The sequence below is a fragment of the Neophocaena asiaeorientalis genome, unplaced genomic scaffold (assembly GCF_003031525.2).
Source record: "Neophocaena asiaeorientalis asiaeorientalis breed wild unplaced genomic scaffold, Neophocaena_asiaeorientalis_V1.1 scaffold62, whole genome shotgun sequence".
Classification (NCBI taxonomy): Eukaryota; Metazoa; Chordata; class Mammalia; order Artiodactyla; family Phocoenidae; genus Neophocaena; species Neophocaena asiaeorientalis.
The window spans coordinates 4,680,289-4,702,431 of NW_020175191.1; the positions used below are offsets into that span (position 1 = coordinate 4,680,289).

General features: G+C 49.5%; 1 protein-coding gene across 2 annotated transcripts in view; it reads right to left on the reverse strand.

Annotated features, from left to right (window-relative positions):
* The window catches only part of IGSF3 (immunoglobulin superfamily member 3), a 96,534-nt gene continuing 74,391 nt past the window's right edge, over positions 1 to 22,143 (reverse strand). Inside the window, exons 8-12 of one of the 2 annotated variants that reach the window (XR_003005887.1) lie at positions 13,535 to 13,945; positions 9,644 to 10,051; positions 4,991 to 5,467; positions 614 to 3,151; positions 1 to 508 (exon numbers count right to left, since the gene is read on the reverse strand). Coding sequence is in view for 1 of the 2 variants with exons in the window: in XM_024764923.1 (XP_024620691.1) it covers positions 2,901 to 3,151; positions 4,991 to 5,467; positions 9,644 to 10,051; positions 13,535 to 13,945 (1,547 nt within the window). In the remaining variant the exon portion in view is untranslated. Of the gene's footprint in view, positions 3,152 to 4,990; positions 5,468 to 9,643; positions 10,052 to 13,534; positions 13,946 to 22,143 lie in introns of both variants that reach the window. The other variant, XM_024764923.1, reaches the window with a different exon arrangement.

Below are 22,143 nucleotides of genomic sequence, written 5' to 3' on the forward strand. Positions count from 1 at the left end.
TATTTTCAACATAATTTACTACAGGTCTCTGAAGTGTATATAAAACATTTTACTGCAACATCTTACAAATAGTTTTCCTTTAAAAAAAAAACAAACAGAAACAAATCAACAGCTCTCTACATCATGCATGGGTAGTTCGCCTACCCTACCTCTTTTTTTTCTTCTTCAAAAGTTAACGCAGAGAAACCATTGTTTGAAAAGAATATGAAAATTTGCTACAGAAACACCCTAGGGAAAGAGGGTGTGGTCATATCCATGTCCTGGAACGGGCCTAGCACAGTGTCGTTTTTCATTAATGCAACATCGTAGATGTAGATAAGTCAAGAGAGCCAGTCGGCAGTTTTCCTCTGCGTGTCTCTCCTGTAGGCAACTTGCAGTGAGGTTTCCCAGCCACCGGAGGCCACCATTATCACTCATCTGACGCCACATTTCCATAGAAATGGCCAAAGAAAGAAGGTCCTGGGGATTTTCATAGAAAGCTGAAAAGCTCACCCTTTGACAGTATCCCCTGGCCCAATAGAAAATGCACAGGAAAAAAAAAAAAAAAAGTTATTAAAATACTGGCTTCGGTTTCTTTTTTTCCTTTCAAATCTCCTGCAAGTGCTTCACTTACTTATGTGCAGCACTGGCTTTTCTTTCTTCTGTGAACCAATTCAAACTCAGATCTTCATTATGCGTCCCAGTTCCAGCCAGTCCTCCGGCATCTTTCCTTTCAGACAGAGGGAATGTACATCGTCTTCTCGAGCTGACTCTATGAATTAAGGGCCAGCAATTTCCCACTGAAAGCCCACACCCTGAAGTGAAGAAATGGGGCCAAAGACCGCCTTATTTCCTCAACACTGCGCCTGCTGTGTACCTCTACAGCATTGATGCAGCACAAGAAATGGGGATGAGCACATGAGGCATCAGTGGGATTCAGGTGGCCGTGCCTACACAGTCTCACAGGAGAGGACTGGTGTATCTGGGAGGGAGAGGAGGCAGGCTATGTAAGCCCCTCAGAAGACGGTTGGGCAGTTGCCTTGCTCCCCCCTCGGCTATGACACATCAAAGCACCTGCCGAGCACCCAGGCCCCCTGCACACCCGCACACGCCAATGAGGATCAGTACCCACGTGGCCTGGAATCCTATAGCGCTCCCCTGGAGTCTGTTCTGTCCCAGAACAGGGTTTCACACTAATCTCTCTGGTTAGACCTAGTTCCAGAATCCCTGGAGGTTTTTTCCAAAGTGGGAACTCCCTTGGGATTCAAGCTGTACGTTCATAAGGAAGGGAGATGGAACTTGTGGCCAGCAAAATTTGAGAAAGCCAGGGCAGGAAAACATCTTCATGGAGTGCACAGAAGGAAACACTTGCAACCGATGATGCTCCGGAGCCGGGCATCTTGCCCAGCAAGTGTGAAATAACAGGTGACACTGGCCTTCGCCAGGCTTTAAGGGGCATTCAAATGAAAAGCTGCCATGACAGTGAACAACCAAATCACCTAAAGCCACAAACAAGAGCTAAGAAAGGGAAAGATAAAAAATCCACGGACAAAGGCATGTGATCACTTTCTGCTGAGATGAGGTAATCCATAAAGATTACAAAGGGCTGCGTCTGGGCCTCACCTGGGCAGATATTCTTATGGCAGTGAGATGCAGGTCAAACGGCGAAGAAGAGAGACGTCAGTATCTTTGAGAAAAATCTAATTGGAAGGAAGAAGGAAAACCTAGTCTTCGTATCTCCAGGGAGGTAGCTGTTCCTCCCTGTTCTACAGTGGCTGGCTCTGGAAAACCCCCCTCACTGCTGGCTGACTGTCCTGTCCCAACGTTCACGAACCTTAGCTGTCAACCAGCCCCAGTGCCTCCCGACAGTGTATGTGGGGGCTGCTGGGCCCTCTGCAGGCTCACTGGCCATTTTCCCTTAAGAGTTTGGCAAAGCACCTGAAAATAGAAGCCCACCTGCTCGCAATTATCAGTCAGAGACTGCCCTTGCAGAACAGACCAAGCCAACGACCAGCCTTGGTTCCTCCTTTCACTAATCAGTGACTTTGATCAATCTGAAAGTCAGTAGCTGCTAAAAGCAGCCCTCTGCCCACTTTAACTTGCAAAGTGTGTGCTGTTTGGAGCTTCTGACTCGTTCTCCAACAGAGTCTGCTCATTTTTTGGCAAGGCTGGGATGAAGCCTATTGCCTCCCCAACAGATAGGCTAGGCTGGGCGCTATCTACTCCTAGTGGGGTTATGCAGGATTTATCTTGTACATACAGTTCTTTGAAGCAAAATTCAATGCTTTCATCTTGACTACAATCCAACAACTCCAGCTGAGGGAAAATATAAGATACAAATTGGGCCCACACTACACATAATTTTCAAGTCTCGTTAAGGAAGTAAAAAATGTTTGGGTATATTTTGATCCATGGGTGGCATTTTCAAGTGTGCAAAAATGAAAAAAAAGTCTTGGAAGAGATTCCTTTGCGCTATAAAGTTCGTCCTTCCTGCTGCCATCAGTCGTATTTAAGGGTAATTTGTCCACAACATGACGGACTCCAAAAAGCGTAAACCAAAGGGATTGAAAAAGCGTCCCTTGCAAAGAATAAGAACCCCTGTAACATCTATATCTGAGAATACTATATAAACCAGTGAGTAGACGTGGCACCGGGAGCTACTCACCACATTACCGAAAACAGAAACAAGCAACCTAATTCGGCAGGATGGCGCCATCTGCTCGAAAATAGCTAACCAACCAAGACTGCCACCTAGAGGCAGTCTGCCTCTGGCTGAGCGGTGACTCTGAACACTTCTCAAGTCCGACCGCGTTCTGTGGGAGCGCCCCAGAGGTCGGGTGCTGTCCGCTGTCTGATCGCAGAGCAAGAGGCAGTGGGGAGAGCCTCAGCTCCTCTGTGGCTTATGACCGCCAGGGGTCCCCTTAGTCTATGGCTCCTGGGTGGATACTGAGCACAGGGGGCTCCAGGCAAGTTGGGGAGTAGTTGAGGTGTGGTTCCTTGATCCACAACAGGGGCACCCCATTCTTCCCGTCGGAGTTCTTGCTGGAGTTCCGGCTCTTGAAGCGCACCAGCAGGATGGTGATGATGAGGATGCCAAAGATGGGGAAAGGGTAGAAGAAGACGAAGTAGAAGAGCGCGTCGTTGGAGCAGATGATGGACTGCAGGGTGGAACCTGAAAAGGACCGAGAGGGTGACAGGACAATGAGGGCTGAGAACCTGGACTCTCACTCACTCCTGAAGACCCCACCCAACTGCATGGATGCAACTTGGCAGGACTCCTGCATCTACCCTGTCTTTCCCCTCCTGCCACTACTGGAGGGCAGACTACCCTGGTATTCTTGTTTTCACAACCGCATCTCTTCCAACACAGCTGGAAGTTCAAACAAAGCCATGCCTCCATTTCCCACTAGGAGTCAGTTGTATTGCTTGGAAAGCCACACAAGAAAGTGTAATTTATTGACTGTGAACTCAACTGTATCTGGGGTGGTGAAGATGCTGAATCCACTTCAGCCTGAACCTCCTTCCTGGTTGTATTTTACGTGTCCCTTTGCACTTAGTTCTGCTGCCAATGTCGTCCTTTGGAACAGAACACATTCTCTACCCACCAGCTTCTGAGAGCAGTCTTACCAGAAATGATGCTCATTTGATTAATGTTATCAATTAAAAAGTCGTTATGGACCACTTACAAATGTCTGCAGTGTATCTGCGGCTGCACAGAACACAGCGTTAGTTATTCCTGGATACAGAGGAGAATGAAACCTCACACCCCTGACCTCATCAAGGACTGCTGCTCTGTGACAGGAGCCTGGGCTCTGGGAGGCTGCATTTTCTCTGTAAAATAAGGCTGCTGGATGATCCCTGTGTGCTATGAAGTTTACTAAGTTTGGACAGCCACAGTGGGCTGAAAAAAATGTGGTCTAAACACCTTCCCTTGTACTTTTGGACAGTGGGTTATTCAGCAGATCGTTAGAGGGTCTAAGTATGATTTAGGGGTTTTTTGGGGGGTTTTTTGGGTTTTCCTTTCTACCGCATAGCTGTTGCTCATCAGTATTATTAAGAAAATTTAACGCACACTTACACTTACTAGATTTCCAAGGTCTATGAGACTGGTGATATCAAACACTTTTGACCGACAAAACCTCAATTTCATAAGGTTCTATTTAATAAACAGGAGGTTATCAAAGAAAAGAAAAAGCTGACAAAACTGAAAATGATCTGATAAAATGTTGTGACTGAGAAGAAGTTGAAAATTTTAGCCAATTTTTAACTTCTGTATCACAGGCTAATTCTACTATAACAAACACCATTTTCAGTCTGATAAATTCCACATTTTGACAGAAGGCCAACCAAAAGAGCTCCTCGTTAGGGCTAATAATTCAGGTCAGCAAGAATTTCCTCCAGTCTCTGTTCATGAGTCCCTCGGTATTATAAAAACATTGGGTTCTGGATCATTCTGTAGCAATAAGCTGTTGGCTAAGAGAGCTGCTGCTAAGCCCTTTCCAGATGCTCTGTAACATCACTGCCCTTCTAGGCTGGTCTTCCCAACTAACCATGCAAAATCCACCTAATCCTCCAAGTTACCCTCCGAAATAAAAATGACTCAGGAACTTGAGAAAAAGGGAGAATGGCAGTGAGGTACTCAGACTTCATTTTATTTTTTCTTCCTCTTCTGCTGCTGATTTGCTAAGAAGAGACTAAGCTGGCTATTCTAACGCGTTAACAAGGTAACATCTAACAATACACTTGTATGATGAAATCCAACGGAAATTGAATCTGGTGGAGCATCAAGCTTATTATAAAGATTATCACTTCAATTATCACTTTAATTCCTCTCTCTTGTTTTTCCCAAGGGCAATCAAGGGTCAGTTATATGAACTGGTTTGTCAAATCCTAAATGCCCACAACAGGCAAGAGAACTGCTTAGTAGTTCACCATCAAGCTCTGATTTTATCTTCTGGACAGCTGGAATCAACAGTGACACCCCCCAACCCTGAAAACTGGAAAAACTCACTTGTGTCCAGAACCCGGATGCCGATGGGGGCGGACTCTTCCTCCGTCAGCCGGTACCATTCCTTCTGAGGGCTGGGCAGCCACTCCTCCACGCGGCAGGAGTAGTTGCCCGTGTCCCGAGGGCTTGCCTGCAGCACAGTGAGCCGGTAGAGTAGCGGGGAGAGCCTCTGGAAGCGAAGCCTGCCCTCCCAGGGGCTGCCCTCTGGGCCAAAGACAGCGTCTGGGCCCACGCTCAGCAGGGCCGTCCGCTCTGTGGGGTCCTCTTCCTCCTCTTCTTCCCCCTCCTCCCCTTCCTCCTCCCCATCTTCCAGGCCAGGGCTGCCCCTTTTCCCTCCAGCTTTAGTCCTCAGGGAGTACCAGGCCACAGCGAAGCGGGAGTCCTGGCTGGAGCGAGACACGATGCTACAGTCTAGCTGGAAAGCCGCCTTCTCGGACACCGTGGCATTGGGGACCACCGTGTCCACCTGCAGGGCGGCATCTGGGGGAGATAAGGCTGTTTTAATTTCTGTTCAAAACAACCTAAATGTCCACCACTAAATATGTTCTAGTAATATACAAGAGGATTCCACTGAAAGGAACAAGGGGGCGTTGTGTGCAGAGAGGTGGAAGGAGATTCAAGAAAAATCGTTAGAGTACAGCACACTGTGTACTCTATGCGTCATCGAGTGGAAGAAAAGAGAAAATAAGTTTTATACTGACATAAGAATCTGTTTATATTTGCATGGAATATCTGGAAGAATGCACAAGGAGCTGGTAACATGGATGCTTATAGGAATCCAGGGAGGGAGGGACACTTATTTTCACTGTAACCCCTTGCAGTGGGGTTGAATAGTGTCCCCCCAAATTCATGTCCACCTGGACCCTCCGAATTTCCTTAACTGGAAATAGGGTCTTTGCAGATGTAATTAGTTAAGATGCACTCATATACTGATTTGGGGCAGGCCTGGATATAAGAAGAGGAGAGGACACAGAGAGACACACAGAGAGAAGGACACGGGAAGGCAGAGGCAGAGACTGGAGTGATGCAGCCACAAGCCAGGGAACACGGGGCCATGAGAAGCTGCAAGAGGCGAGGAAGGACCCCTCCCTAGAACCTTCAGGGGAGCAGGGCCCTGATGACACCTTGATTTCACACTTCTAGCCTCCAGAACTGAGAGAGAATAGATTTCTGTTGTTTGAAGCTACAATGCTTGCGCTAATCTGTTATGGCAGCCCTTGGAAATGAATTCACCCCATCGGCAGCTTTTGAATTTAAACCGGGTGCATGTAGATGATTGCCTACACCACAGGGAACCAACCCAAGCAGGTAAAACTTCTCCAAGGATTGAAGCTAAACAAAAGACAATAAACCTGAAAGGGCCCCTCACCCTGAGTATGGACCCCCAGGAGGATAACACAGACAGTGTCCTGACAGAGGTGGGAGATGAAGACTAGCCACGGAGAGACACCTAAGCAGGTAAAGCACATCCCACAGACACCACCAGACAGCTGTATCTGTTTCTTTTGCGGGTTTTGGCTCACTGGGATAGGTTCTAAACAAGTAATTCACTCCCTACCTCCTAAAAGGCCTCCCTTTGGCTCTGTTTATGAAATGCTCATGAAAGATGCCAATGTGGCATCATCGAAAGTAGAGAGACCAAATCGGATTCTACTTGGATGACAACCAAACAGGAGCATTTCCCAAGTACCGTCCTGGGCTTTCAATGAAGTGGCTGAATCGGCGTGCCAGTGAACACAAAGCTGGTTACCACTGCTTCCGTGGGGCTCTGACAAGCCCCTCCCCACCCCCCTCAGCACATCTGGAACCTTGTGTGCACCGCTGGACACAAAAGCTTAGGAGACGGCTATAGGTGGCAGGCACGGTGCATCAGCCCAGCTCTCACCGGGGCTAGGGAGAGATGCTGGAGGGCGGAAAGCAGCAGGACGGGAAATCAGTTTACAAGTGACTCAAACTCCCTCACTCATCGCCTTATCCCTCCAGGGAGCAAGGCAGACATGCCAACAGAGAGAGATGCTGTGCAGTGAGGGAAGGGACCCATCATGGCAAGGTGGTCAGGGACCGTGGCACATTCAGTTCCCCAGAAGGGCCTCTTCCCATCTACTCTCTCTTTGCTGTCTTCTTGTCTAAAGCTCACAATTTTTCGGGGCCCCTTCAAGTGCCCTGTCTCTGTTAATGACTCAAGTTTCTGGTTTCCCGTGTCTGTCCCCTTCTAGAAGAGGCCAAAGTATCTCCCTGGTCAGCCTCTGACACTCTTTCCTTCCTTTTCCGTGTGTAAGCTACAAGAAAAAAGTTCGTCCCTGCCCCTCCCCGAGGCCATGCTGATGCGCCCATGCTGTGACCTCGACCAGTGACTCTGGGCTGTGGGTGAGGAATGTGGTTCTCTCTCCTCCCCAGTGAGCCAAACACAACTACTCATCTACCCAGCTACAATCTCACCCAGGGTAGTCCTTCAGTTTGTGTATTTCGTACTACGGTCGCCCCTAAGCAATGCAAGGCGATTCTTAACCCAACTTTTAGAGCTCTTTTATTTCAAGTCTTCTATATGTTCAACTTATATCTCAGAAAAAAAGCTTTGAGGTACATCTACATAATGAATGTTATGCAACCAGTAAAAATGGTGGTCATGAAATGCTTTCAATGACATGGGGAAAGGCTCACAAAAGAATGCTGAGTGGGGGAAAAAAAAATCACATAAAACAATAATATCCTGACTTCGTTTAGAAAGAGAGAGAGAGAGGGAGAGAGACAGAGGGAATATGAAGATATGTAGGTAGTCAGATTACACATAACTTTTTGGTTTTTTTGGCTGTAGGGCATGCGGGATCTCAGTTCCTCGACCAGGGATTGAACCTGTGCCCCCTGCACTGGAAGCGCGGAGTCTTAACCACTGGACCACCAGGGAAGTCCCCACAGATAAATTTTCTTTTCAAAACTGTATTTTTCTGTTTTCCAAATGCTTTGTTATTAGCACGATCACCTTATATAATCAGGGAAGAAAGGAAGGAAGGGAGGGAAGGAGGGAAGGAGGGAGGGAGGGAGGAAGGCTACTCAACTCACTGAACACAAGGCAGCCTCAGGGCTGCAGACTTAGGGGTCACATGTGAGCACACAGTGTGGCGGGAGGGAACCTTGGGCGACCACCCAGTCTGCACAAAGTACTGGCTGTGCGACGTTTCTCTTCAGGCTTCAGTTCCCTCGACAGTAAAACCTACCACTTGGGGCTGTGGTGAAGACTGAACATAAACAGCCTCGCTGTGGCTGGGGCGCAGCTGGCTGCCTCCTCCCACGCTGCCTGGGGCCTCAGTGTGCGGATCTCCATAATGGGTGGGAGGTGGAGGAGGAGAGTGTTCAGCTGCCGTGTTTACCATTTACCTTTGGGAAAAGACACGCAGCAGCTTCTAAGCAAGGGGGCCGGGGGAAAGAAAGCTCATGGGAAATAAGAGTGACTCAAAGTAGAGGCAATTTCCCCTCCAGCTTAGGCAAGACACGGAGGAGAGAGATAATGTCCCTCTCCTGTAACAAAGGCTGTATGCACTCCCCGAAGTGTGTTCATTGATGTGTGGGGCGGGCACAACCGTGAAGCTCCAGGATTCCACCAACAAAAAGAGCTGTTCTACTTAGATGTGAAAACATTATGAAAGCTTCCAACAGTGCCCACGACCACAAACAGCACCCCGGATGCTCAGAACACAAGACAAAGCATTCCCCTGGATGGAAGTCACAGTGCATTTCCGCTCCATGTCCTTCAGGGGATCACTGACTCTTTGTTCTGATATGAATGAATGATGATGTGATGTTTCGCAGGACACAGGAACCCTGCACATCTTTGCTTTAATTATGTGTGTGAATGTGGAACAATAATTCTACCCAGTAATTACATGCATTTGGGTACTTTAGAAGCAACAATAAAGAAAAGCACAGGGCTACAAAGAACAGTCATTAGTACTAATAAAATTATTAGGAAGTGAGAGTATAAAGGCTGCAGTTACATCATTTTCCATTTAAATCACATGAATCAATTCTTTTCCATTGAAAATCCACAAGCTGAATTTTCTGAACCACATGGCTACTGTTTCAAGATTTTGTGTGTGTGTGTGTGTGTGTGGTACGCGGGCCTCTCACTGTTGTGGCCTCTCCCGTCGCGGAGCACAGGCTCCGGACGCGCAGGCTCAGCGGCCATGGCTCACGGGCCCAGCCGCTCTGCGGCATGTGGGATTTTCCCGGACCGGGGCACGAACCTGTGTCCCCTGCATCGGCAGGCGGACTCTCAACTGCTGCGCCACCAGGGAAGCCCCCTGTTTCAAGATTTTTGCCACTTGTCTGAATTTGAATGTATTCTTTAAAAAGAAAGTATTCTAGGCTCTGCAATAAATAATTGACAAATGCTATTCTAGCTAAGAAACAGAATCACCTTAGGCCAAAGCCAGATGTGCAATTTTCCATTCACTAGGGGAAAAAAAATCTCAGACAACTGTGAATGCAAATGTACAACGTAAATGCTCATATATTTAACTGCAAGTAACTAATTAATTGGGTTAATTTAATTAACAATTAGTTCACTTTAAAATTAACTAACTTTATGCAGTGCATAAAATATCACACTGAGAGGGGAACCACCAAAGAGGGCGGAGGCCTGGGGACATTAACTCTCACCTGGTCGCATGACTTGAACAGCCGTCTGGCCAGCGGTGTCCTCTGCCCGTCTGTACCACGTGCCGCCAGGGCTGGGCAGCCACTCCTCGACGCGGCAGCTGTAGGTTCCGCTGTCCTGCACCGCCACATTCTGGATGAACAGCCGGTACACGCCTGGGGAAGGGCTCTCCAAGTGCAGCCGGCCCTTCAGGTTGTTCTTGGCCGCCTGCTCTCCGTAGTGGAAGGTGGCGTCGCGACTCAGGCGGGCCAAGGTCTCCCGCTCTGGGTGGTTGGGCTTCCACACGAACCACTCCACCAGCAGCTGGGAGGCCGCGCTCGTGCGGTTCAGGACCACACACTCCAGCTGCACCTGCCGCGTCTCCAGAACCGACAGGTTGCCCTGCGCCTGGCTGAGCTTCAGGCGACTGTCTGCAAAGGCGAGGAAAGAGATGTTGCCAACAAGAAAGCAACAAGCCACGTGCATGCACCCCTTCCCAGCGGACGTGAGCAGGTGCCTTCCAAACGCAGGAGGACAGCAGCACGTTCAATCAGCAGAAGCACTGCTCAGGCGCCCACCCTGAACATTCTGAGTTCCTGATCACGGGTCTGAGTGCCTGAGTTTCATGGAGTTCAATGTTACGGTAACAGCTGCCCCCTAATTTATAACTCTCATCGGTTCAGATGCTTAGGAGAGGACAAGCGTGCATGGTAGATGACTCCACATCCTAGGGACAGCAGACCACAAAGAGTATGGCCAAGGGGAGGGCATGGCTGGGAAGGGACAGCAAAGGGCATGGTGAGAACCCTGCTGGGAGAGCAAAATTTTAAAATTGACCACATGATGGATGTGGTCCATCCATGATGGATGCGGTCCATCCATGATGGATGCTAGAATGTACTGGGCTGTCAGCCTCAAAAGAACTGCAGGGGAAAGCCACGTTAATACGTTCACCAGCTGGCCCTAAGAATTGCGGTTCTTACTTTCTTTACCAAAAACACCCCACACGGGTTCCCTCTCAAGGTGGAAACAGAACTGATCTGACATCAGTAAAGAAAAGACTGATACTGATGGCTGTTTGAAACCTCAGCCAATCAGATTCTCCTCCAGAGAAAAAGTGTCATTAAACGCGGTACACTCTGATCACATACAATTTCATAAAGGGCCCCAAAGCCTCTTTGGACCAGAGGGGTTAAAAAGCTATGAAACTGTAAATGCACAGAAGCCCCTGAGAAGGACACCTCCTGAGTGATATCTGAGGAGGGAAGTACTTTCACTTTTCCAGTTTAATACTGTCAGAATGTTTTCTAATGCACATTTATTTCACCTTTGTAATAAAAGGTCAAAAAATTAAAAAAAAAAAAAGAGAATATATTTCAAATAACCAGTCTCTGAAAATATACACTTGGGAAGATATTAACTCTGCTTGTCTCTGGGTTGAAAGGTTATTTCCTCCTTTGTGCTTTTTTAGTATTTTCCAAAAGCTCTATAAATGTATGCTTTCTTATTAAAAAAAGGGGGGAGGGGAGGGGGTGACTAGACGAAGTGGGGCGGGTGGAGGGGGGAGGAAAACACAAATTAAAAATCTCAACGGAAAAGGGGGAGTGTGTTGTTTTAATGTGTCCTGTGAGTTTTCTGTTTATAGTGTTAATATTCCCCATAAGCAGAGATTTCACTGTTTTGACAAGAATCCTTACAGCCCTAGTGCACTGCCCCAGTTAGCTTGCTGTGAGTCTGTTAACCTCCAATGGGGAAATTCCCTTGATAAATTTAGGACCTACCAAGAACCTCTTAGTTTCAGCACAAATGAGAAAAGGGAAAGGCAGAATGATGACTAAGAGGAAACATAGTGGGGGAGGGTGACCATGACCTCCCAACGGGGAAAACGGTCAAAACTGAGAAAAGACAGAAAGAACAGAAACCTGAAAGAACATATGTGGGCCTAATGGCAACCTTCAGTTCTCAAAAGCCCCAGGGACTGGCCTGAAGGCAGGACGTAGGTCACTGGAAATACCAACAGGAATCACTTAGACCAGAGCTTCCTATTTTATGCACCAGAAGGGGCGGCATGAAATGTCACCGTGGGCAGACCTGAATCCCTGGATTGAGAATCCCCGGATTGGGGCAGCGTGACAAATACAATATCCTGAGGAAAGGAGGGGACAAGCCCCATGGCGTTCAGCAAGGGCCAGACCACATCTGGACTTCTGCATCTGAGCTTTTTTTTTTTTTTTTTTTTTTTTGGCCATGCTGCGCCATGCAGGATTTTAGTTCCCCGACCAGGGATCGAACCCGCACCCCCTATGGTGGAAGCACGGAGTCTTCATCACTAGACCACCAGGGAAGTCCCAGAATAAACTTTTATTGAGGCCTCCTGGGAGACAAGCCGTGAGGATAGCATGGTAAAGAGAACAGGACCTGTGCTCACTCATGCGGCTACCCGTCTAGTGAATTTGAATATATTAAGAGTGAACAAGTGATAGTGTTCACTACAGTGAACATAATAACCAATGATAAATGAATTTCCATGAGTATAAAATCTGAACAGGTAGTTCATAATTACTCATATATGAATAGGTATGCCAGGGGGTGACATGTGCTATGAAGGAGCTAGGGAAAGGGGATACAGAGTGACTAGGGTGCCATTTTAGTTAAAATGAGCTAGGAATGCCTCCCTGAGGAAGAACGAGATAGATGGACATCTATGGGCAACACATTCTAGGTTATGAGAACAGCAAGTACAAAGGCCCTGGGGTGTCAAGGAAAGCAACCAGTTATTCCTTATTCAACCAGTATTTATTAAGGGTGTCATGTCAGTGGCTGGAGATACAAAGACACAGCACCTGTCCTCAAAATGCTTACGGTATAGTGGAGAAGAAATGAAAATAATTATTACATTATGTGTTTTATACGGAACCCCTGGTGATATAGGAGAAATCAGGCAAGGCTTCCTGGAGGTGGTGCTGAGTAAAGTCTTAGGAATGGGGTGAAGACAGGGGAGGGGTGCATTCCAGGAGGAGAGGGTAGCATAAGCAAAGGCAAGGAGCTCGGACTCAGGGTGGCAACACAGCATCCCACAGCTCATCGGGCACCAGAGGTAGGGATAACAGCTAACTATAGGGCACGCAGGAATGAGGGATGGAGAGGGAGCTTAGGGCCACACTATGTGAGAAGTTCAAAGAACTAGAGCTTTTCAACAGGGAGAAAGGGCTCCCTTCACACATTTGAAAGGATATGACTCAGACTAATCTTGGGTTGTTCTCAGGCAGACCTAAAACCTGAGAGGGAAACTACAGGGAGGAGGAACTTTTCAACAACCAGGGCTGCCCAAAAGTGGAACTGAGGGCTGTGGAGGCAGTCAGCTCTCCTGCCTGGGAAGTGCTCCGGCAGAAGTCAGACGCCATCTGTCAGGGAGCCGGATATAGACGGAATAAAGGCTGCACCCACAGGGTCTGAGAGGGGGCCAAAGGGTGGTTCTGTTCAGACAGGAAGGGCTGATCCGTGGGCTGTGCGTGGTAAGGAAGAAGGGGAAACCAGAAAACGCCCTCCAGGCAGGAATCCTGGGTATGGAGCCGGCACCAGCCCGAGATCCAAGGTGCAAACTGCAAACCCAGGATGAGATCCAGGCGCTGCCAGGGATCCTGCCTTGCCGCACCCTGCAACCCCCAGCTGCCCCTCGGGCCTCTCCCGGGTGAAGATGCTGCATACAACAGCAGATGCTGACAGAGGATGCTTCTCTGAGTTCGCCATCAGCACCAGGACCCGCTAGTAAAGTGGGTGGGCCTGCAGTGAACGAGGATGATGCTCTGTACCGCATGCACATCCATCATGGACCCCGCAGAGCCCTGCCGCACCCCCAGGCAGTCTCTGCCCTCAGCCTACTGGCCCAGGCTGGCTGCACCGTCTATCCTTACCTGGCTGCTTCACAGTGACTTCCGTGCGGCCCGAAACCTCCTCTGCCAGCTTGTACCAGGCGTAGTTGGGGCTCAGCAGCCACTCTTCCACATGGCAGTAGTAGCTGCCGCTGTCGCTGACCTCAGCTCTCTGGACAGTGAGGCTGAACAGACCCCCAGACACGTGCCTCTCAAACTGCAGCCTGGCTCTCAGGCCCTCCTCCTCGGCGTAGGTGCCGTACTCAAAGGCGGAGTTGTGGGTGGTTTTGAGGATGAGTTTGCCGTCGGCGTCCGAGGGCTTGTGGACGTACCAGAGCACGGCGAAGTGGGAGTTCTGGCTGGTCTGGGACTTGACTGAACAGTTCAGCTGGATGGGCCTGTTTTCCACCAGGGTGAGGGTCCTCTTTGATTTGCTCACCTGCAACTTGGTCACTGCAAAGGAAAAGGGGGTGCTTCAGCAGAATCACCACACCCCCCTGGAAATGTGGCCCGAGTCCCGCCTCCAGGCTCCCCGCCTGGTTTTGTCCAGCACGGCTCCTAGAGAACCAGACACTGATGGGCTTCCCCCAAAGCATGGCTCGGCGTGAGGACAGCAGAACAGAGCCAATCGCACCCCAAACAACCCTCCGCTGGCCTCCTCCTTGCCTCTCCCTGGCTCAGGTCCTCGCCGTCTCTCCTGCCAGCTCTCCCTGCCATCATATGGCCGCCAGGGGGATCCGGCAAAAACACACCCAGCCTGTATCAATTCCCTGCTTAAGAAGTTTAATGGCTCCCAACTGCTTATAGACAAGAAAAAAATTTCCTTTCACAGTACAAAGTCCCTCCAGGATCTGGCCCTCACCCTGCTGTCTTCACTCACCTCCAAGCCTCCCCCGTCACACCCACACCACATCTCCCCATGCCGCTTCTTCCTGAGCTCGGTCTCCGCTCAGCTGTCCTCCCTGCCTGTCTCCTACCATCTCCCCTCCGACCCTTCTCCCCACTCACCCTCTAGTCCTCTTCTCCCTCACTCCCATCCCACTGGGTCAGATGCCCCTCTTCTGTGCTCCCATCAGCACCCTTACGCATCTTCAGCTTGTTTCTCCTTACGTCCCTCCCATGCTATCCATGAGCTCCCCAAGAGCAGAGATCAAGCTTTCTCCATTCGATCTGCAAATATTTAGAGTGTGCCCACTCCGTGCCCCTCACGAGGCTAAGTGCTGGGGGTGCTCTGAAGAATAAGACGGTCCTGCCTGGAGATGTTCTCATCACTGCACCCCCGGGTGCTTTGGAGAGCACCCACTCAATCAACGTTTGCTGGGATGTGTGAGTTAGTGACTGAGTGAGTGGGTGAGCGAACGAGAGGGAGCTGGAGAAATACGGTAGCAGGTGGCTGGAGGACGCTGGGGTGCTCTTCCTGGAGGATGGGAAGAGAGAAGGCAGAGAAGAAAATGACAAACAGTGGGACAGAACAGAGCCAACTCCGGCCTCCCCTTCCCCTCACCATCCTGCTCCTAAACCAGAAGGGAGGGCACACTCCAGAGGGCCACCCTACCTGCTAATTAATGACCGTGCTCTCCTTTAAGGTGGCAAGAAGCCACGGTCTAATGAAATATATGTTATGAAGGTAATTTGAGATCTCACCCACTCCATCATTATTATACTTGGTTCTGCTCCCCCTACCCACCATCCTCCCCCTACTGAAAAAGAGAAGAAAGGAAAAAGTCACAATTCCAAGTTCCTCTTACAGAGCTAATAGTAAAAGCATCATCCCATCCTCACCTTTCTTGTTACATTTCACTTGTCGAGGACTAGATCACTCGTCAGCTGAGAAAGGAACCCAGGACAAGGCACAGACCCTGACAGGGAGAGCAAGCTGGGCTTCCTCCAGTGACCCTGCCCAGAGGGGAGGCCAGAACAGGTTGGCCTGGGCCCTTCTCCAGCACCTCTGCTGGTCATCTCTCTTGATCTAGACACAGGACTGAGCCCACTGGTCATGCCTGGGCCTCCTCTGCCAGTGCTGGCTAGCTGGCTCGCTTAGAGCTTAGTGTGGAAAGACAGGATCAAGGTCTGAGTTCCATGCACCAAGGCAACTGAAACTTCTGAAAGCCCCAGACTGTCACCTGGGCACTGGGGTAACCCACAGACAAAGGTTCTGAGTGGCTGAGAGGATTCAGCGAGCTAAGTACGGCAGAATCGGATACCCAATACCATGACTGCAAAAGCAACTCTGAGGCTGTTTCCCGGTGCTAAATCAGGGGACAGTCTTCACAAAGGAAGCTGGATTCACATACCTACAGACCTTCTCAAGCCATCGAGAATGCACCCAGCACCCGCCTGAGAGAAATCCCCTGGCCCATGACCCTACCCTTCTGGTTTCATCTTTTTTTGGGAACAAGCCCAGTCTCCTGCCTTCTCCCTTCTTCAAACGCACGAAGTCCTCCAGGGCACTGAAATACAGGGCAGGCTTTACCAGCAAGCACCCAAGCTCTGGAAACTAGATTCACCTTAGCTTGCCAGTCGACTTTTCCTATCCGCTGCCTCTAATACTTGAAACAACCAGCTCCATTTTCATTCCTTTCCAACCCGATTCACCGCATGCAAATGATATCTCTATCAGAGCAAATGACACCACCTGAATTATCTGGTTCTGGGCCCAAAAAACTGGGTTGTCCAGTGTAGAGTAGAAAGAGCTTTAAAATGCATTATTAATTGGGGCCAGATTATTTTTGCAACTGTTACTAAGGAAACCTCCATTGCTATAGTAACCGCATATATTAAACTGGATGCCTATGACTAAACTTGAGCTCAGTCACATGGTCTGAGAACGAGAATCCAAGGAAGAGAATTGTTTCAAAGCATTTCCATTTTTTCCCCTCCTTCCCACGTCAAAATATTGTGAAGTGTTGAAAAGCTTAAAAGAGAGGCATTTTTGAAATCTGGTGCATGTCTGACAGGTAGGCAAGGGGTCAGCTCCTCTTCTACGCTCTGAATCTCCTCCCGCTTCTCAAGGACAGGGAGGACCTTTCCTGAAGCCCAGGGGAGACAGCAGCCTGCACAACTAATTAGGAGGCACTCACACATCCTGCCCAGCACTGCCCTGGGCGGTGTGCAGCCTGCTGGCACCACCTTCCTCCGTGGGGTTAGGCGAGCACAGCCCCCTTAAGAACCGTAGGTGTTCTCATCTGCAAGGTGAGAACAATCGCAGCATTTACCTGAGAGCAGTGCTGTGCAGATTAAAAGCAATACTCTACAGTAAGAGTTTAGCACGGAACCTGGTCTATAATAAACACGCAGTACGTTTTCACTATTCCCCTTTCTTTTCAGTTTCCGGGCTCAGTCCCACGTTCAAAGCTCCGTATTAGATCGAGAACTGCCAAACCTGAGTGGCAAACTTGCTACTGCAAGTATTGTCCACGGACTGGCAGCATCCGTGTTGCCTGGAAGCTTGTTAGAAATGCAGACTCTTGGGCCCCACCCCAGACCTCCTGAACCAGACTCTGCCTTTTAACAAGACTCCCAGGTGACTCAAATGAACCTGAAAGCCCGAGAAACCTTGGACTTGGCTGTGGGAGTGAATGGACTTAGGCAATAAACACAAAGGTGAAAGACAAGACGCTGAGGACTTGGTTGATCCCCAACAGTGAGTCAGCAGGACGAAGAGGCAGGAAGAAGGGTGTGAGGCTGCGGGCCAGGCCCCACCTTTCAGCACCCCACCCGTGAGCACAGACTCCAGCGCACCCAGCAGCTGCCTTCTCAGGTACCTCACGACTTCCAGAGCGGGGCTGTACCCTGCTGGAGGGAAGGGCCCTTTCTTTCTGCATCTGGAGAGTTTCCTTCTGAGGCCTCCGATCCCCTGTGGCCAGGCAGCATCAGCACCACCTAGGGTGGAGACGCTGCCTCGCAAACGCCACAGGTGAGGCCCAGAGACCTGTGGGCGCACGTGCCCTCCAGGTGATTCTGATGTGCTAAGTTTGAGAAGCCACAGGTGTGGCAGTGAGGGGGCCACAGGTAACTCTAGAGACAGCAGTTTCTGTGCAATGGTGCAAGCAGCAGCCAGAGGGTAGCATACAGGCAGTGAGGGAGCAGAGGGAGAAAAGGAAGACTCTGTTCTTTATTATAGATCCGTGACAGTAATCAGTCACGTTAGGTGGAGAGGGGGCCAGTGGCTGGACAGCAGAGATTTTTCAAACTGACGGACGCAAGTCAGCCAAAAGACTGGGAGAGAATGAAGGAAGAGCTGTGGGGTGTGTGTATGTGTGTGTGTGTGTGTGTGTGTGTGTGTGTGTGCGCGCGCGTGCATGTCCATGTCCCACCTGTCCTCATAGAAGGAGGGTTACTGCCTGCCTGTGTGTGTGTGTGTGTGTGTGTGTGTATGCGTGCATGTCCATGTCCCACCTGTCCTCATAGAAGGAGGGTTACTGCCCTGTCTGCCTTACACGTCTGCAGACACAGCAGTGACCCTTGCTCACTGACTCCAAATAGGTGCACCTGGTGTTACCATGCCAACGAGGCCTGAGGCGCGTGGGGGGGGGGGAGGGGGGACTCCTCTAGGGCTCCTGCTCTCATGCTCACTCTATCTGTTAACAGCCAGCAGGCGGAAGTCACATGCCCCCGGGATGGAAGGAGAACCCCAGGTTCTCCTGAAAGAAAGGAGGGGCCAATCGCTCTGAAGGATGGGGCAGCCTGTCACCTACTGGACTGTGACAAGGAGAGCCACTGTCACAAGCCCTGGACTCCTGGAAGTCAAAGAAAAAGCCCTCAGCTCTGCGAATCTGCCAGGTCAGCAATAAGAAATTGGAGAGAACAGATTTGGCAGCATCCGGAGGGTACTGAATATTCATCCTGACTGCCCATCAGTAAAATCCCAGCAGAATACACCCACTGACAAGTCAGCTTTCTACACCGGAGGCTGTCCTCCTGGAAGCGTGTTTATTGCTTCGTCAATTTTAACGTGCAATATTTAATAGCCAAACCAAGATACGGTTGTAAATATCTGGAATATGAGTGCTGACATTTCCCTTATTCCTCTGTATTTAGGGAGATGTAATTGGAGGGTGCTTTGGGTGCTAAAGAAGATCAGAAGGAAGCGCAGCAATGCTTCAAAATTAAAAGAGAAAAGAACTGATTAGGAGCTAAGAATCGAATATGTTGAACTGGCTTAAAGGCTTGCCTAAATGCCCCTTGTGGGGTCACACTCCACCATCGATGGCTAAGGCTAAGACAAATCAACAACAAAACAGGAGGGATGGCGTTCCTTGAAGATTACCTTAGGGATGTGCATTTGGAACAGGAAGTCCGGAATGGTCAATAAGAGATCCACAACACGTTCATCAGGCCATTCAGCCAGAGATTTTAAAGAAACAAATACCCGTGATGTGGTCAGGTCAGCAGGCGGCTCTGGCAGAAGGACTGGTCTGGGGCACAGACCACACAGAGCCTTCTTGGGAGCTGGTGACATAAGCTGTGGAGGGCTGATAAAATGGACTGGCGTGAGAAGGCCAACGGTCCCTGGGTTTCTGCTTCATGCTGTCGGAATAAGAATATTGGACAAAATCATCTTCTAAAAGGGTTGGGGGCAGGGGGAGGGCGATGATATTCCTGTGGGGAACAACAGAGCGGGGATAAGAATCCATGTTTTGAGAGGCAAGATATGGAAGGAGAGCAGCCTTACAGCCCCCAAGCCTTAGAGCCACCTGGTGGCAGAAGTTAGAAGAAACAGAGGCATTCGAAGAGGCACAAAAACTCCTACACCATTAGCAAATCGTGTCTTGAGGAACCTCTACAGGGACCTTGTGACCCCAACTTAAAAAGAACAAATTTAAGTATTTGCTAAAGGGGCTCAGGGGTGGTAAACCAGAGAGAGTGGGGATTAAATCAAAGTATATGGTACCAAAGAGAATTCCCGAGGAAAAAAAAAAACAAACTACCATAATAAAATAAAATGAAGAGCCTGGACTCTGGAGCCAGACTGCCTGTCTGGATTTGCATCTTGCCTCTGCCTCTTATTATGAATCACTGGAGAATTTATTTATCCTCTGTGTCAGCGTCCTATAAAATGGGTGAAGCTAGCACCCCCTCATGGCATTGCATGAATTAAGAACGAAGAATGTTACTGTATATAAAGCATTCAAGGTGGTAATGGGCATGCTACAAAAGCTCAGCAAAGATTAGCTACTATCGTTACTGTTGTTACTTCTGCCGCTACGGGTGCTGAGACGCCTCCACACAGCACTCTACAAAGAGAAACCGCTTCTGTAAATGATACTATTAACTGAATGCTGAAAGGATAATTTTTTCCCCCCTATTTTAGGCTGCGCCGTGCAGTATGCAGGATCTTAGTTCCCCAACCAGGGATGGAACCCGTGCCCCTGCAATGGAAGCGCAGAGCCTTAAACCATTGGACCACCAGGGAAGTCCTAGAAAGGATAATTTTTTATTATATGGCCTTTAAAAAGGCTGAAGTCTTCCTCTCATCCACCCCAACAGCTTTTTAATAAAGTTCATACCTGGGTTCCCATCCCCACTTCCCACTCACTATTTCTTGACTCCGCCAAGTCCCAACCTCTCTGAGGCTCAGTTACTCCATTTATAAAATGGGAAAGCAGTAGCTTCTTCCCAGGGCTGCAGCAAAGGTGACTGAGGTCATCTACACCAAGTGTCCAGTATACTCTCCGGCACACGGTCAGCCCTCTGGTATTTTTCCACTTCTACTTCCCCCAAATAAAGGCACCAGTACCAACCAGGGTGTGCGGGGAAAAGAGTAAAAATGAACATGAAGCCCTTTGGAAAATAGTAAGTGCTCAGTGCGTAAATATTTAATAAGGAGAAATTGTAACACTTAAGGAGGATGCAGTCTCCCTGGTGCCACAGCCCTTCCCAGGGGCCGCGCCCGCCCAGCCTCAGCACCCCCCTTGCTCTCTGCGGCCCCCAGAGGGCCAGCCAAGTGCCTTACCATGCACCTCTGAGGAGAGGCCAAGCACCCTGGTGCTCATTCCCAAGGTTCCCACGCCAGCCGCCGCTAGTTCTTGCTTTACAGTGAAATCACAAACAAACGGACTCAGTGTAAGCCACAGGAGACACAAAGACAATCCTCAGAGCAGATCCCGGGTCCCCTAACTATTCTCCAGGGGGCAATAAAATGATGTAATGGAAAACAGAGATACATGGACATCAGAACGACCCAGGCTCCAGTCTTGTTCCAATCTGTTTTTCATTTGACAAGCTGGTTTGCCTCCATCAAGGCTCCTAAACACTGGGAGCCTGGGTTTCCTCATTAGCAAAATGGGCATAAAAGTATCTAAATTATTTCGTTGCTGGAAAAATTTAAAAAGAAAACAGAGGTACTAAGCGCAAAGCCTGGCACCCAAGACGTATTTAATACATTTTTGCCCCTTTTCCCCTTTAGGAGCACCATGAATTGATCTGAATCCAAATAACTAGAACCTTCAATGCCCTAACTCCATTTTCTTCCCTGAGGCACTCCAGCCTTAGATTCTAAGTCGTAAGACAAACAGGCAAATATTAGGGATTTATTCAAAAAGGCAAGGCTAAGCAAGGTCCTGGTGTCAGCAGTTCCTCTACCTTCTGCAGCTGGAACCACGTGATGGGCACCAAGGAGGCCCACAGCCCGACCCTGAGGCCAGAGGAGACCACAAAGGGTGCAATTACTCAGTGAGGCAGGCAGGCGAGTCCCTCGGCACTTTCCACAACAAGGGTTCACACGAAATGGGGTCTTCCGCTTAACCTTCCATTAACCTGAAAATCCACTTCAGCAGAACAGCCTCTTCCCTAGCATCTCGTTGTCCAAGTTTAGGCTCTAATTGGCCAAGGAACTGTCCCATCATTTATACAGTTCACTTGTTCCACACTGGTTCAATACAGACTCCGTTATGGGGTTAGAAGAGGCGAAGGAGAAGCCCAGACACTGCCATTTCGTAACCTCGCGTTGCTGAAAATAACAAGCACCATGACCATCTGCAGTGGTGGAGCAGACCGGGTTGGGCACACATCGTGGCTGTGCGCAGGCAGAAAAATCCTTTCTGCAAGGTGTTCAAACCATCTTTGCAAAGTGGGTGGGGCAGAAAGTCAGAAAGAAGTCTTTGCAAAGTCACCTCCCATCCAGCCCCCACCCTTCGTCGCACACATGCCTGTGCTCTCCTGCTTGGGGCCAGGCGATGGAGGGAAGCAGGAGCCAGGGCCGGGGTCCACCCTCCGCCTGCTTCCACCCTAACCAGCGACAGGTACAGACACGGAGGAAACCATAGAGCAGCACTAACTTACCCTCTCCCCCGCGTTAGGGTAAGGGCCTGATGACGGTGAGTGTTTGCAGAACGTCCCCTAAGGCTCCCCAGATGAGTGCATCCTTATCACCTGCTGCCAGACAGACTCCGCCTGCCTGCTCTCATGCGCTCAAATCCAGGGCAGGGGGACAGGGTCTGGGTCAGGGAAAGTGTCGAGGAAGGAAGGACAAGGATTCAAACCTTGGCTCCATTCACCAGCTAGGCAACCCTGGGCTGATCACTTAATCATTCCTGAGGCTGTTTTGAAATTCTCATAAAATAACCAACCCTAAGCACCTAGCACAAAGCAAATACTCAGTAAGCACCTGTTATTTTCCCTTTTGCCTCTGAGGTTCCTTATCTGCAAAC